At 53.2% G+C, this 13,854-nt stretch overlaps 5 protein-coding genes across 5 annotated transcripts; 4 read left to right on the top strand and 1 right to left on the bottom strand.

Annotated features, from left to right (window-relative positions):
• Window positions 1-234: 234 nt before the first annotated feature.
• On the bottom strand, window positions 235-615 carry PG997_010919 (uncharacterized protein; the record flags this gene model as incomplete). Its single annotated transcript, XM_066815234.1, has 1 exon — window positions 235-615. The coding sequence occupies one exon, from the start codon at window positions 613-615 to the stop codon at window positions 235-237; it is 381 nt and encodes a 126-aa protein (XP_066664524.1).
• A 566-nt stretch (window positions 616-1,181) lies between these two features.
• PG997_010918 (uncharacterized protein) lies at window positions 1,182-2,590 on the top strand (the record flags this gene model as incomplete). Its single annotated transcript, XM_066815233.1, has 2 exons — window positions 1,182-1,475; window positions 1,550-2,590. 2 exons carry the CDS (start codon window positions 1,182-1,184, stop codon window positions 2,588-2,590), a joined length of 1,335 nt encoding a protein of 444 aa, XP_066664523.1.
• A 339-nt stretch (window positions 2,591-2,929) lies between these two features.
• Window positions 2,930-5,467, top strand: PG997_010917 (HET-domain-containing protein; the record flags this gene model as incomplete). Its single annotated transcript, XM_066815232.1, has 3 exons — window positions 2,930-2,987; window positions 3,035-5,130; window positions 5,180-5,467. 3 exons carry the CDS (start codon window positions 2,930-2,932, stop codon window positions 5,465-5,467), a joined length of 2,442 nt encoding a protein of 813 aa, XP_066664522.1.
• Window positions 5,468-6,543: 1,076 nt separating this feature from the next.
• PG997_010916 (uncharacterized protein) lies at window positions 6,544-7,638 on the top strand (the record flags this gene model as incomplete). The annotated part of the gene is made up of 1 exon (XM_066815231.1): window positions 6,544-7,638. The coding sequence occupies one exon, from the start codon at window positions 6,544-6,546 to the stop codon at window positions 7,636-7,638; it is 1,095 nt and encodes a 364-aa protein (XP_066664521.1).
• Window positions 7,639-9,176: 1,538 nt separating this feature from the next.
• On the top strand, window positions 9,177-9,735 carry PG997_010915 (uncharacterized protein; the record flags this gene model as incomplete). The annotated part of the gene is made up of 2 exons (XM_066815230.1): window positions 9,177-9,330; window positions 9,449-9,735. 2 exons carry the CDS (start codon window positions 9,177-9,179, stop codon window positions 9,733-9,735), a joined length of 441 nt encoding a protein of 146 aa, XP_066664520.1.
• Between the last annotated feature and the right edge of the window lie 4,119 nt (window positions 9,736-13,854).

Raw genomic sequence — 13,854 nt, 5'->3', positions numbered from 1 at the left:
TACTTCTTCGGGAACTAAGAGTTCGTCGTCGGAATATCGAGTACCGGGGCAACTAGCACCGGGCACCTGGCACCGTTTCTTGTGCGATAGGGGGTACTACCCTCCCGGCTTTGGTGTATGAAGGAGTCGTGATCGGGTTGATGGTACACTCTATGGGTATCGTAGCATGTTTACAGGGACATTTTATGTCTTATTTTTACAGTATTGTGAGTTCGAATTCCGCTTCGCTGCCGCTCAATTGCTGCAGGTCTTGCCCGGAGTGACCTTGACCGTCTTGCCTCCAGCTACCTTCACTGTGTCGTTGTCGCCTCGTTCGACGTGCTCATGTATCCGCAGCTCTGGGAAGTCTCGTGTTAGCAATCTACCAATCCACCCATCCTGCACAGCATCACTGCGTAACCACAACATACTGTAGGTGTCGCCCTCCCTCTTTCCTTGTACCACGTTCTGCTTCAGGATAGTCGCGACGTCTTCGGCATGTCGGATCTCGTCGGCGAACTTGGGGTCTGATGGTTTCAGGTTGGCGTGCTGGCGGAAGCCCAGACGGATCTGGTTGTGCGCGGCCTCCAAGATGGGTTGATCGCCTGTGCATCTAAAGGTCAGACTTGGTCGCATCTTGTACATGCTATTTAGAGGGGAGCTTGCCTTGAAAGGCGATCCTCGCCGACCGCCAGAGGTTTCTGTACGCTGCGATTGCGGCCATTGTGAAGTAGAACGTCGGCAGAGAAACTGGTGTCTTTGCGAGTTTGCTGAATATCTGCACGCGGCAGTAGAATTGAATGAGAGGTACTAGTTTACAGGTAATAGGATATCAAAAATGTTTCGACTGCAGCAATTCTACCTCGTTCCGACATGCGATTCGATGCGACAGCTGATGCTGGGAAAACTGTGTGGCTTACGCACCCTACCACTGTGGCTGGTACAGATCTCGCAGCCCAGAAGCCTCTGGTCCATTCCTCGCTAGTGCTCTAGTGCACTGTTAGCGCCCCACCAACCTGGACAACGACAGGTGCTCGGTGCTGGGGCCGATTGAAAAAAAAAAAATACAGGCGAGGAAAGAAAAAAGTCTCGCAGCCCCACGCCAATTGACTTACGCTATCTTTTTGTCGTAGCCCGCTGTTGCACTCTTTTTCGATCAGTCTGACAACAACAGCCAGCATCACCACAGGACAATATCAAAAATGGCGTCCACTACCAAGGTCGAGAGGCCTCTTCCCACTCTGCCCGAGGGCTGGTCCGCCGAGAAGGACTTCAAGCCCGTCGGCAAGACCACCGGCTCGACCCAGCGCACCATTGAGCCCGTCGGCCCTCACTTCCTGGCCCATGCCCGCCGTGCCCGCCACAAGCGCACTTTCTCCGAGGATGACCGCATCCAGGCCCAGGAGAAGGCCAAGAACATCGAGCAGAACGATGACAGCGATGTCAGCGAGCCCGAGGACCCTATGATGCTCCAGCGTGAGGCCAAGGACTGGAAGGTACGTTTGCTATTGCTATACCTACAATTTCTTCTTCCTCGCACAACTTTGATACTGACCCACTATGCCTTTAGTCCCAAGATCACTACCAGGTCCTGGGTCTGTCCAAGTACCGATACAAGGCCACCGAGGACCAGATCAAGCGTGCCCACCGCAAGAAGGTCCTGAAGCACCACCCCGATAAGAAGGCCGCCTCCGGCCGCACCGAGGACGACAACTTCTTCAAGTGCATCCAGAAGGCCACCGAGGTCCTGCTCGACCCCGTCAAGCGCCGCCAGTTCGATTCCGTCGACGAGAAGGCCGACGTCGAGCCCCCGACCAAGAAGGAGGCCCAGAAGAACTACCTCAAGTCCTGGGGCAAGGTCTTCAAGGCCGAGGCCCGCTTCAGCAAGAACCCCAACGTCCCTATGCTGGGCGGCGACGACGCCACCAAGCCCGAGGTCGACGAGTTCTACAACTTCTGGTACAACTTCGACAGCTGGAGGTCCTTCGAGTACCTCGACGAGGACGTGCCCGACGACAACGAGAACCGCGGCCAGAAGCGTCATATGGAACGCAAGAACGCCAACGCCCGCAGCAAGAAGAAGGCCGACGACAACGCCCGCCTCCGCAAGCTGCTGGACGAGTGCGCCGCCGGCGACGAGCGCATCAAGCGCTTCCGCAAGGAGGCCAACGCCGCCAAGAACAAGAAGAAGGCCGACAAGGAGGCCGCCGAGCTCAAGGCCAAGGAGGACGCCCGCCTGGAGAAGGAGGCCAAGGAGAAGGCGGCCAAGGAGGCTGAGGAGAAGGCTAAGACGGACCGCGAGGCCAACAAGAAGGCCAAGGAGGCCGCCAAGAACGCCGTCAAGAAGAACAAGCGTGTGCTCAAGGGCTCCGTCAAGGACGCCAACTACTTCGCCTCGGGCGGCGAGGCCAGCGCCGATCAGGTCAACACGGTCCTCAACGACGTTGAGATTGTGCAGAGCAAGGTCGACCCCGAGGAGATTGCCGCGCTGGCTGGCAAGCTCAACGGCCTCAAGGTCGCCGACGAGATCAAGAACGTCTGGACCGAGGAGGTCAAGCGCCTGGTCGAGGCCGGCAAGCTCAAGGACGGCGAGATCAAGTCGATGGTCTAAAGATATCTATCTTATGGATGGAACTGATGATATACATGTAACAACGAACGAACGTTTATGAAAACACCGGGGCGCTTTAGAAAGTCGCTCAGGGCGTTAGAGCGGCCGGGTAGACTTTGGGGGGTTCCGCAATGTAGACACGATAGATCATGATTTATCCAGCGATGTTGGGACGGCTTCAAAACTGACTGTGCTCTCTCTGGCGTGTTAATTGCATCCTTACATGAGAAATGTTCGATGTTGGGTGGGTGCCAGCATTGGCTGTGCACTTTCCATCCTAGTAAGACAATGCTACCTCTCTGGTGATGGATGCTCGGCCAATCACCCCTTGTGGTCATCATGCCGGTTCAGCCCCCGCACACCCCAGATAGCACGATATCACCTTCCTCCGCATCTGGTAAGTGCACTTCACTTTCTGACACTCATTTCCAAACTAGCTCCCAGCAATCTTTGAGGTACCAACTGGCATCAACATGAATTCTGCAAATCAATCTATAACGGCAGCCGATGCCGATGATGTTACTACGGATATCGCTACGTCGTCCATCACTGCTTGCGACATATGCCTCAAGATTCTACAAATCTTCAGGACTCCCTTCGACGAAAAGTGTGAGATTGAACTCGGCAAGGTTAGGGATATCCTCGCACATGAGTGCGGGCACGCAGATTGGATCCGTGACATCCAGTATATGTACGGTACAGGTCCTCGTTACGAGGGTAGAAGCCTTGCTCTACACAAGTGGGAACATCACCGAGACGCCTTCTTTGGATTGTCTTTCATGACACAGAACACCTCAGCTTGGAGCACAACGAAAAGTTTCGAATTGGTGTTTCGACCTGACATACCCAGCCACCCGGGGACGGCCCGTATTCTGGACAGGCATTGGATCGACTTTGATCTCGTAAAGGATTGGAAGTCTCGATGCTTTCGGGATCACGGTGATCAATGCGACAAATCTATCATTGGAAGCGCGAGGCCAGTCTATCCTCAGTGGCTAATCAATGTGGTGGATGGCTGCGTTGTTCCATGTCCCAAAGACGGCCCTCGTTTCGTTACCCTCTCGTACACATGGGGTCGAACCAGACATTTCCGGACCACGCGATCTAACCTCGACGACGTCCAAAACGCCGGGGCGCTGCGGGATGGCCACGTCGCCTCGCAAATACCACAGACCATACGTGACGCCATCGAACTTACCAACGCCCTAGGCGAGGACTGGCTATGGGTCGATAGCCTTTGCATCGTCCAGGACGATGCCGTCGCTTTTGACCACCAGTTGAAAAACATGCATCATATATACGCCACCTCAATCTTGACCATAATAGCAAAGGATGGCCAGGACGCAGAACACGGTCTCCGCGGTCTTCAGGGACTTTCTTCACCAAGGTCTACTACGCAACTTGTCGTGCCTCTAGCTGCGGGCGAAAGGGTTGTTATGATGAAAACCGATTTCGAATACCCAAAAGCTAGCATGTTCGACTACGACGAGAGAATGTGGACATTCCAGGAACAAGTCTTTGCTAAAAGGCGCCTCACTTTCACGAACGGGCGGGTCGAATGGCTTTGCAGCTGCGCAGAGTGGCATGAGCACCAATTGTACCACGCAGAAGCCGACCGGCGCTCAGCCAGAGGCGCGCCAGACTTATACGTTTCTCGCGGGCTACTGATGCGTACTCCAAGTCTCAATGGACTGTGCGATGTTGTCAGGCGTTTCAATCAGAAGGCATTGGGCTTTGACGAAGATGTTTTCAATGCGTTCTCTGGCCTTCACACGCATTTGAGCACGATTTTCCCATCAGGCCTCGTCTTTGGGCACCCCGAGCTTTTCTTCGATATTTCACTTTGCTGGTACTCTGTCGATAGCCTGCGCAGGAGGCAGGTTTCACAGTACTATACTGGAGACCCAGTGCAAAATCGGCTTCCCAGCTGGTCATGGATGGGTTGGGACGGCGAGACCATATTTCCGGCCGATCTGGAGTATAAACAAGTCCCCTCGATGGATTTGGGCTTTACCCAGGCTGTTACAAAATGGTACGCCCTTCCGGAGCCCGGTTCCACCACAAAGCGGCTCATCGACTCTACGTGGCATGAACACAGGGCAGCTACACCACAACGAACGCCGAAGGGGTGGAAACGTATAGAGTTTAATCCCCCATCAGAATGGGGAGGCCATGGTGATAGCCTCGAATTACGAGCTACGCCATTTTCTATGCCAAGAGAGCTACCGAGATATGCGTACGTCCATGTCTCCCAGGATGGCCATCGTGGTGATTATCAATGGTACCCTATCCCTGTCAAAGAGTCGGATTCGACTAGCGACGGCGACGGCGAATCAGATTCACACAGCAACTTTCAGTATCTCCAATCTGTGACCACTCGAGCATATTTATATCGCGGCCCGAACAAGTACGAATTCCCTGGAAATTATATTCACCTGCTCTATGATCTCAATGGAAACACAGTTGGTGGCCTGCGGGGGATTCGCTCCAAGGACGAGAGCCGAGCCCTAGAGAATGGAGCTCGATTGGAATTGATCGCTGTAGCAAAAGGGTGGTCCGCCATATTTTCGCAGTATAAACAGGAGGAAGATGATAACACCGGCTCTAACCCCCCCCGAGGCTGATGCATTCCTGACGGAGGAGGAAGAAGAAGAGAGAATGGGCCAGCAAGCTGCCGAGAATGAGCGCGAAGCTAACAGAAGGACTCCATGGATGGAGCGGTGGGGGGAAGACAAGAAGACGAAGCAAGACTGTTATCATGTCCTCTGGATCGAGTGGGAGCAGGGCGTGGCGTATCGAAAAGGTTGTGGGTTTGTTTTGGAAGACAAATGGGAGGAGCTTGCGGAGTTGGACGAAGTCGAAGTGACACTGGGCTAGATGAAAGACATACATCTACTACCCCGAATGTTTGCTAACGATTGTATTTCCGTTTTAGCTGGCCTGTCTATATCATGACATGGGCGAGCGCACCGCGGCATCCTGAGGGAGACGGATTCGAGACCACGATACGTTTGAGGGATAATGCTGGATATATGACAACATGAGTAGTTTACTGTTACAGGGGGTCAAAGACGCTGGCCTGGCCGTACGGCATTTGTTGGCCAAACCCATTTTGGCAGAGAGAGCCCTTCTGGTGCCGAAGTACTCACCGTCTGCGGCACTCTTGCAACTGGATCGGGGATGTAGCAGGTCTGTATCCAAATATTGATGTGGTTTTGGATTTCGATCATTCTGTTTTGATTATCCCATTGATGGGGACAGCGCTGTCTCACCATGTCATACTGTTTACTGATTAGGGAATAGTTAGCAAGGCTATAGCGTAATAGTTATTCAAGTGGAATATAATGCTTATCCTACTAGATATAATGTCTAATTGATAACTAGGCCTATTGGTTATTCCATGGCGGAAAGCACGTACCTTTAATACCAAGGGCAGCGTTGTCGCCATCAATGGGATATCTACGGATAATCTGGTACGATATATAGAAGAGTAAGTGTGTATCCCGGCGCTACTGGAAGACAGCAGAGCAAAGTTTATACCTTTGACTTTACTCGATGCCAGGGTATAAACTGTGTTTAATTCCTCTCATTCCTATTTCTGAGAAATTTAATGCCAGATAAGTTGACAAAGTTCTGCTGGCCTGCGCTGGTATGAGTTAGGGGAAAAAAAGACTGCGATACCATCTTTTATTTCTGCTACCTATTTATCTCTACCCCTTCCTCAATCTGCCATTCATACCCTGTCACCTCAACACCTACAAAGATGGCGCTGATGCTGGCGCTGTTCAGCCTCCCGGCAGAAATCGTGCAGATCATTGTCGATAATGCCGTCTTCTCCCGAGACCACCGGCGCTACATGCGGCTCCGCCGAGTTAACCGTAAGCATGAGTTTCCCAATGACTGCAACTCCCGCATTGAACAACCGTTAATATATTCCATAAGGTCGGTTCAAGATGCACGTGGACGATACAATCTTTCGTCTTCGATTGTTCGATTGGCATCCTTGCCAGTCTTCCATGTGTGACCTGACGATGTGTGTGCGGTATAATTACGTCCACGGACACGATTTTACAAACCAAGGAGGCTGGCAGCTAGTCTACTCTTATCTTGCATACCAAGTCTTGAGGGAGCGGTCACGTGTCTCCCCGCTGGGTCGCATCCATAGGGCAGCGGAGGTATTTGCCGGCCTGGATGGCGAGACAGGAAAGCACGCAATCGAGTCGCGTGTTAGAAGCCTTGTCCGCCTGGCTATTGGGGTCAATCACACATGGTCACGGGATGCACTGACAGGGGTCCCCCGTGACCAGCGTGATCCGTGCTCGGAGCAGGATCTGAGTCTGGATCTCCTTGTGGCCGCTGTCTGGCTCGGCAAGAAAGACTACGTCGGACAACGGATAGAAGAAGGCTTCCCCCTCTGCAACGAAATGGGAGACCAAAGGTGGAGCCGCATATTTGGGCGCTGTTCCAAAGCCGCCGAGGTGCGAGGAGACACAGAGATGTGGCAATTGTTGCTCTCGGGCTTAGAACCCCAATGCAAATATTGGAGCCCGCGCGATTCGATATGTACTGCCGCCGAGTCGGGAAGTCGAGAGATGTTCGACCTAGCACTCGAATATATCCAAACGCAACCTTCCAATGCCGACCCAGCACTACTGCAGGATGCTTTGTTCGACGGCCGGCGACCGGAACACTTCGAGCGCCTCAAAGCGGTCATGACGCAGAGGGGCATGGTACAAGACACACCGACCGCATGGCTCGCGAGCAGCATCCGGCTGCAACGCCCCGAACTGGTGCGGCACCACCTCCGGCAGGGCGCGCGGCTGGAGGAGTGGGATGGCTGGGAGGACTGCCAGCGCGCGGAGCCGCTGGCGATGGCGCTGATGAGGGGCAATGAGGGGCAACGAGGAGGTCGTGCGGATCCTGCTCGACGAGGGGGGGCGCCGACCCCAACTGGCCCGAGTGGCGCGGCAGCTGCCACGGCTTCCGCGACTGCAAGCCCGCCTGGCACCCCGTGGCGCGGGCCGTGTGGAAGGGCAGCGCGAGCTTGACGCGGCTGCTGCTCGACCGCGGCGCGGACCCGGACGCGGGCGGTGCGCCGTCGCCGCTCGTCCTCGCCGTGTTCTTGGAGCGGCCGGACTTGTTCCGCCTGCTGCGCGACCGCGGCGCCCGCCTGGACCCGCCTTGGGCCGGCCCCATGGCCATGACGGTGGCTAGGATGCACGGGCTGGACTCCATGATCGACATGCTGGTGGGCGAGGGCGTGGGCGTCGATGAGGTGTATCAGCACGCCGGTGACAGGATCGAGCATTGGTGGTGGTATCGGCGTTTGTGGCCGGGCGCGCCCCCGACTACGACCTGACCTCGGCTCTGAATAGGGGCTGATGGTTCTTCCAGATAACATGGACTCATGGTATATCGGGTGGACAATAGTCACGTTACCATTGGAGTTTTTGATTATGTGAAACCAGGCTGGGTGCTTTTTGCTGCTGATGGAGGGGGTCCGAAGGAGCTACCCCTGTTAAGGGCTTGATACTGGCTGGTACCCTTCGTCAGAGCTATATCTACCTACCTCGGGAGTTGAGTAGAGGCGTTCGTGGGGGCTGCATGAACACCTCCTATGACTTTGGATAAAGAAGTGACAGCGCCGAGCTTTACTCAGCCCTGTGATATCGTTGGATTAGTCTACGTTACTGTAACGTGATACAGACAGCTTACGAGCCACCGTACATGGCCTGCTTCGTATTACTTACAATGTCTGGACAGTAATGCAAGTGCCCTAATTGGTCACTAGAAGAGACCAATTGCAGCTGCTTAAGATCAATCAGCGATGTGTTATGTAGATATTTCGCCCCCAAGAACTCGTATTTACGCGCGGCTCTGCATTGGGGGACAATTCAAACAGATGATCGTCGAGGTCTTGTATGCAGCGCATTGCGCAGTGATATAGGACTTCGAGTTGGTAACATCTGCATTCATTGCATGGTTAGTATTGCTTACAGTATGTATGTCCCGTGTAACTTCCTGGTGGCTGGTTGGGGCTTATGCGGCTTTGATAGGCTGCAGCATATGCAAAGGGACAGCCAGTGCAATTGCCGAGATATCGAAGTTCAGTTGGACAGCCTTGCCAACGGGACTGGTAGCGGCTCGATCAAACGATGAGCTGTGAACATATCGGATTTGGACCCCTTTTCGCTGGCAGTGGACTATATAGGGCGCCCAATCATGGCCTGCAGACGCATGTACACATATGCTGAGCACAATTAGGACCCTGCATTGCGAGGACACATCTGCAGCGAATCGCAAGCCAGTGTTGGGCGAAAAAGCAGTTTCAACTGACTGCCCGTGGGGGCGTAATTGGGGGTGAGCTGCACTGCGCCACCTTTTCTTTTTGCTTACAGCGCAGCGCTTACGTGCGAGAGGCAGCCGAGGCACGCCCGCGCAGGCCAGTCACCTGTTACTTAAAGATGGAGGGGAATGGCCACAGTCAGCCCAGTCCCATCCATCCTGCCTATCCATTATTTTTCTGGTCCACGTTTATCGTATCAAATACGACAGAAGAAATTCGACGCTCACGTTTCACGACATCATGGCTGCAACTACCGATTTGCCTATCGACACACTAGAATCAGCAAAGGAAGCCTTGGCTCTGTTGGAGCCGTTCTTCAAGGCATGGCGTGATTCTGACCCCGAGGCTATGGTCGACTGTATAGCGGACGGCAAGGTGGATTACATTGATTACTGTAGGTTTTATTTGGTTTTGCTTTTCCGAGGCATTGCCAACACCTATCTCCAAGCCGGTCCTTCCTTGGCGAGGCAAATGTACTCACGCCAACTATTGAACTGACGTGATCGTACTAGTGTCGAGCCCCAATAAGCTGGAGAGCAAAGAGGCCATCAGGCAATTTCTGACGCAATTCTTCCAGATGGCGTCAGATTTCACCTATACGACGGTCGCCGCTTACGGCGATAGGTGCCAGCTCACCCTCGAGGCCGTTATCAGCTTCAAGCTCCAGGCGGAGTTGCCCGGCTTCCCGCTGAAGAAGGGGGACACGGCCATGCTGCCCGGAGTTACCATCATCAAGCTGAACGAGGAGGGGTTGGTTGTCTTGAAGCACGACTACTTCCTCTTGTCGCACAATCAATGAGTGAGTCAGGGTTCTGACGTGAGGGTACGGCGATCATGCGATTGTTGAACGATAGATGGGCGAAGGTTCGTAAGCACGCAGCGTCAAATAAGGGGGCTTTTGGGTATGACACCTCTTGCAGGCATCGGAACTGTATTTATAGTCAGTAATTAACATTTTACGGTAACATAGCAAATTTCGACAGTGAAATTCCAGACTCCTGTCACCAGGAAAAGGGGACGTGAATGGAAGTAACAGATACCGTTAAGGAACACCACGTTGCAAAGTCGCTAAGATCGTAACCTTGAGCTTTCAAGCTCGATATTTTCACACCTAACTGCACGCAAGGGTAGATACCGCCAAAAAGGACCCAAAACGCTGTCACCGCATATATGTTCCATCGTTGTCTCGTAATATGGTAGGTTCAGAAGACCCTCAAGGCTCCGTTGGGCCGACATTCCCATTCTAACCTACCCGGAGGCAATCACATGATCTGGTATTTACAACATCATGGTAGACCGCTGTGGAATATGTCGACATAGAGTATCTACGCAACGCCTGTTTTATGTTGTTTCATGGTGTCTTTCAGTAAGGGGTCGACAGGATAGAACTCGAGTGCCATTCTTGATGGAGTTTCTCCGTAGTTTCTTCCTCTATCGGTTCCGTTCCGGGGTGTTGTCGATTCACTTATTTCTGGGACGATATTCTGTGCACTCTGTAGGGTAGGGACATCTATTTTTGTCATTCCGTCGATCAGCCTCCGGGTAGGGTCATATTTATCCACTGTAGCGGAAGACCCACTACTCCGGTCCCCTTAACCGAGATGCATCGTGCGTATCATGAGAGGTCTAGATGCTCTTATGCTGATGGGTCATACGAAAGATATAGAATAAATCAGGTCAGGCCTGAAGCGCGGTGCAACGGGGAATTCCCACCTGGTCTCTCCGGTTGCCGTGCCTGCAACAGCTCCATCCAGGGAGCAGCACATATATACTTGGCGCACGATAATTTGTCCGTTATATGGATCAGATCGGGGCTGGTTCGTCCCAACTGCTGTTAGGATACATCCTCGTATGCACTTACTCAGCAGCAGCGGGCAGGAGTGATTGGTCCGTCCGCTTACTGGCCTACTTTACACACTTCATGATTAGTCCTACTCTCTCTTGTGGTGGTGGAGGATGATGGGACTTTTGTCTGATGATTCGAGTCTTACGCAGGTCCACCCCAGCCGACAACGGGAGGATGAGGCTGTGTATGCCGGGCATTATTTCCCCCTCAGCAAAGCGAGTTCGGCAAGGTCCTCTACTACATCTACCTAGTACTGACTGCGCGAGGGTCGGCTTGCAGTATTCTAGGCTGTGCCTAGATTAGGCAGTCGGGACATTTTACATTAGAATTGTTCCCCCGTCTTATACGGATCCAGCCGACTGTGCCGAAAGCGAGTTTCCGCCGCGGAGGATCTCTTCAACGTTACGCCGAGAGCCGTTCCGGTGTAATGGGCAGTTCCTTTCTGCCCGCGAAGGTAGAGATAATGTCCGTGGCCGCACTGGGTGCAGCAGGCGGGCGTCAGTTATATGAAGTAATTGCCCCTTCGTCCAACATCCGCTATACGAAAGGCCATCCGAGACAAACACGGCGTTACCGACAGTCTGGTAAGACAAACACGCATTGCATTTGGCGAGAAACATGTTTCAAACCCGCAGATGTGTCTAGGGCAGAACGTGACCACGGCACGGCTCTCTGCCCGAGCCACTCGGATTTGTTACGCGATGCGTGGCACGTAAGTGGTAGATTTAGCGCTGACGAGGCGGAGGGGGGCCTTTTCCAACAATGCATGTACCTGTACCAATATGGACGATATCTTGCAGGGTGCGTGGGGTCATCTCACCGGATAGATTCCTAGGTAAGCAACGTGTAAGCAGGGTCCAGCCTCCTCGGATACGGATCCCATCGGGCAGGCGGAGTGAGAAAAAAGACGAGAAGCGCAGTTGCGTGAATAAGCAATCCAACGCCAAGGAGCCTCGAAGAAGAAAAGATACAGCCCAGAAGCTGTTTCCGGCCTGTTACATGTCCAAGCCAAGAAGATGGCACTCCTCCTGGCTTCGGGGATGTCGGATGTTGTTGAGAGCTCGGGGGATCGTGAGTATAACAAACTCGCCGGGCTTCTAACTACCCCGTAGAGCGAGCCTCAGGTGGTGGTGGGGGTTAAGCATGTAATCTAATTGGACGTTGCTTCTACTTATAGCGACACAGCATGATGCAGTGTCTTTTGTTAGGCGCGTTCGGTCTTTTGGCAGTAGCGGATGAGGTAAGACGTTGTGTTCCCATTTTTGCGCAGCGGAAATGGGTTGGTCGACGAGCCGAGGTCGGGCAGGGTGGCACAAAAGGCTAGTGAGCGGGATGGTAATACAGGCAGAATACTCGCACAGAAAGTGCAGTTTAATTGGGTGTTGCGACTCGCGAGTCTTCAGAATATTGCTCGCATCAGCGTATAATCAATCTCATTTCATGATCTAGGAAGGTTCTACTCAGCCTGTGGCGAATGCGAAACATCATGTTCTATCTTGGTGGTGGCGTCGAGATTTCTTATCAGATACAAGTCATCATGTTGCTCCTCCATGATGGAAACCCTAGTAAGGCAGAAGGAGGCAGTTGCAAAACTCGATGCTTGATATACGCATACGGGGTCTCTGGACATCCAACCTACATGCAGTTATGTGTGATTTGTGTGGCATCCTCTGCCAACCGGAGGGATTCAATGTCGATCATTCAACGAGGAGCGACAATCCCACGGCCCAGCCCGCGGCGACCGATTAGCTACCCACCATCTTCCCCCGTTGACGATCAGGTACTTGCCCATGGGGGCACTAATTGACTGCTGCTTTCAGACAATGAAGAACCTGCAGCCATATATATCTCGAATCAATTGCTCCGGCGGAGGATATCACAAACACCGTTGAAGGACTGGCCGGTTAAATCCTCCCACTTTCCTTACTGATTTCCGCATGTCGTTGGATTGATGGAATTGGCGAACAAGTTGCAAAAAGAAATCAGGCCATTTAGTTGAAAGATGGGCAGAGCAATGGCCACGCGTGGCCAGGATTAGTACCTGGTTTGCTGGTACAGTAAGTGCAGGTGCTAGGCTGCTAGGGTGCTCCACCCCCACCACCCCTCCCCACCGGGGACTTCTATTGCTTCTAGCCTGGCTCTAGCCTGGACCGTAGCAACTAAAAGCCATCCAAGTGCTCACCTCACCGAAGGGCTCGCTAGAGGCTCTGGGCAGGTCTAGTCGGCGACATTCTATCAATCCATTGCCTGATTCCTTTCAACATGCCATTTCTGAATATCCATCGTTGTCGTAATCAAACGAATGCGACCATACATACAGAAAAGGACCAGCCTTGGCAAGAAGGAAGGCAGGCACACACTGCCCGGCAAGGCCGCCGCTTATGGACACAAGCTCCTGCCCTCCACACAACAGGACTGGCTACATGCACGTCGCGCCATAACGGTTAGGTATCACAATTCCTTGCTTCATGACGAAGAGGAGATCTCATCTGGCGCCACTGTGGTACAGGAAGCAAAACACGTTGCTTTCGGTGGCCAAGAAAGATAACGCTGGACTGCCTAAATAGGACCGACAAACATGGCAGTGTCCGGGATACCGATCCTTCAAGCACTTGCAGTGGGCAGGTCGCCTCTTCATCCGCCATCCTCTAGGAGCAACAAGCCTACCATTTTGGAGATCAAGAACGCCATAATGGGAGATCTTGAGCAACCTGACGCCTTTTGAGTCACTGGTCACAGCATCCTGTCCCCATTCGGTTGGTGTGGTTTGTGTCGGTCGCAACCACGCGGGACAACACGTTTCCTACGACCAAACCCAATTACCTTCTCTAATGGCATGCGCAACTAAGCACTAACAGGTATTCGATGCAACCTGCGAAGCTCCATCAACCTACAGGATGAGATTTTGTAAGGCTGAATTCCCACGTGGGCAGGTTCCATTCACTAAGGCGACCGACATGTCCCCGGTGGGATGAGCGCATTCATGTTATACGCGCGTTTGTCACAGGTTACGGGCGGGCAGTTGGTTTTGCCTTGAGTGCTCCGAGGATGCCGCATGGAGGGTTGGCACCG

Source organism: Apiospora hydei, assembly GCF_038363865.1.
Source record: "Apiospora hydei strain CBS 114990 chromosome Unknown utg000008l_segment0_segment0, whole genome shotgun sequence".
Classification (NCBI taxonomy): domain Eukaryota; kingdom Fungi; phylum Ascomycota; class Sordariomycetes; order Amphisphaeriales; family Apiosporaceae; genus Apiospora; species Apiospora hydei.
Note: the sequence above shows the minus strand (reverse complement) of the source record. Positions and strands in the feature narration are given on the sequence as shown.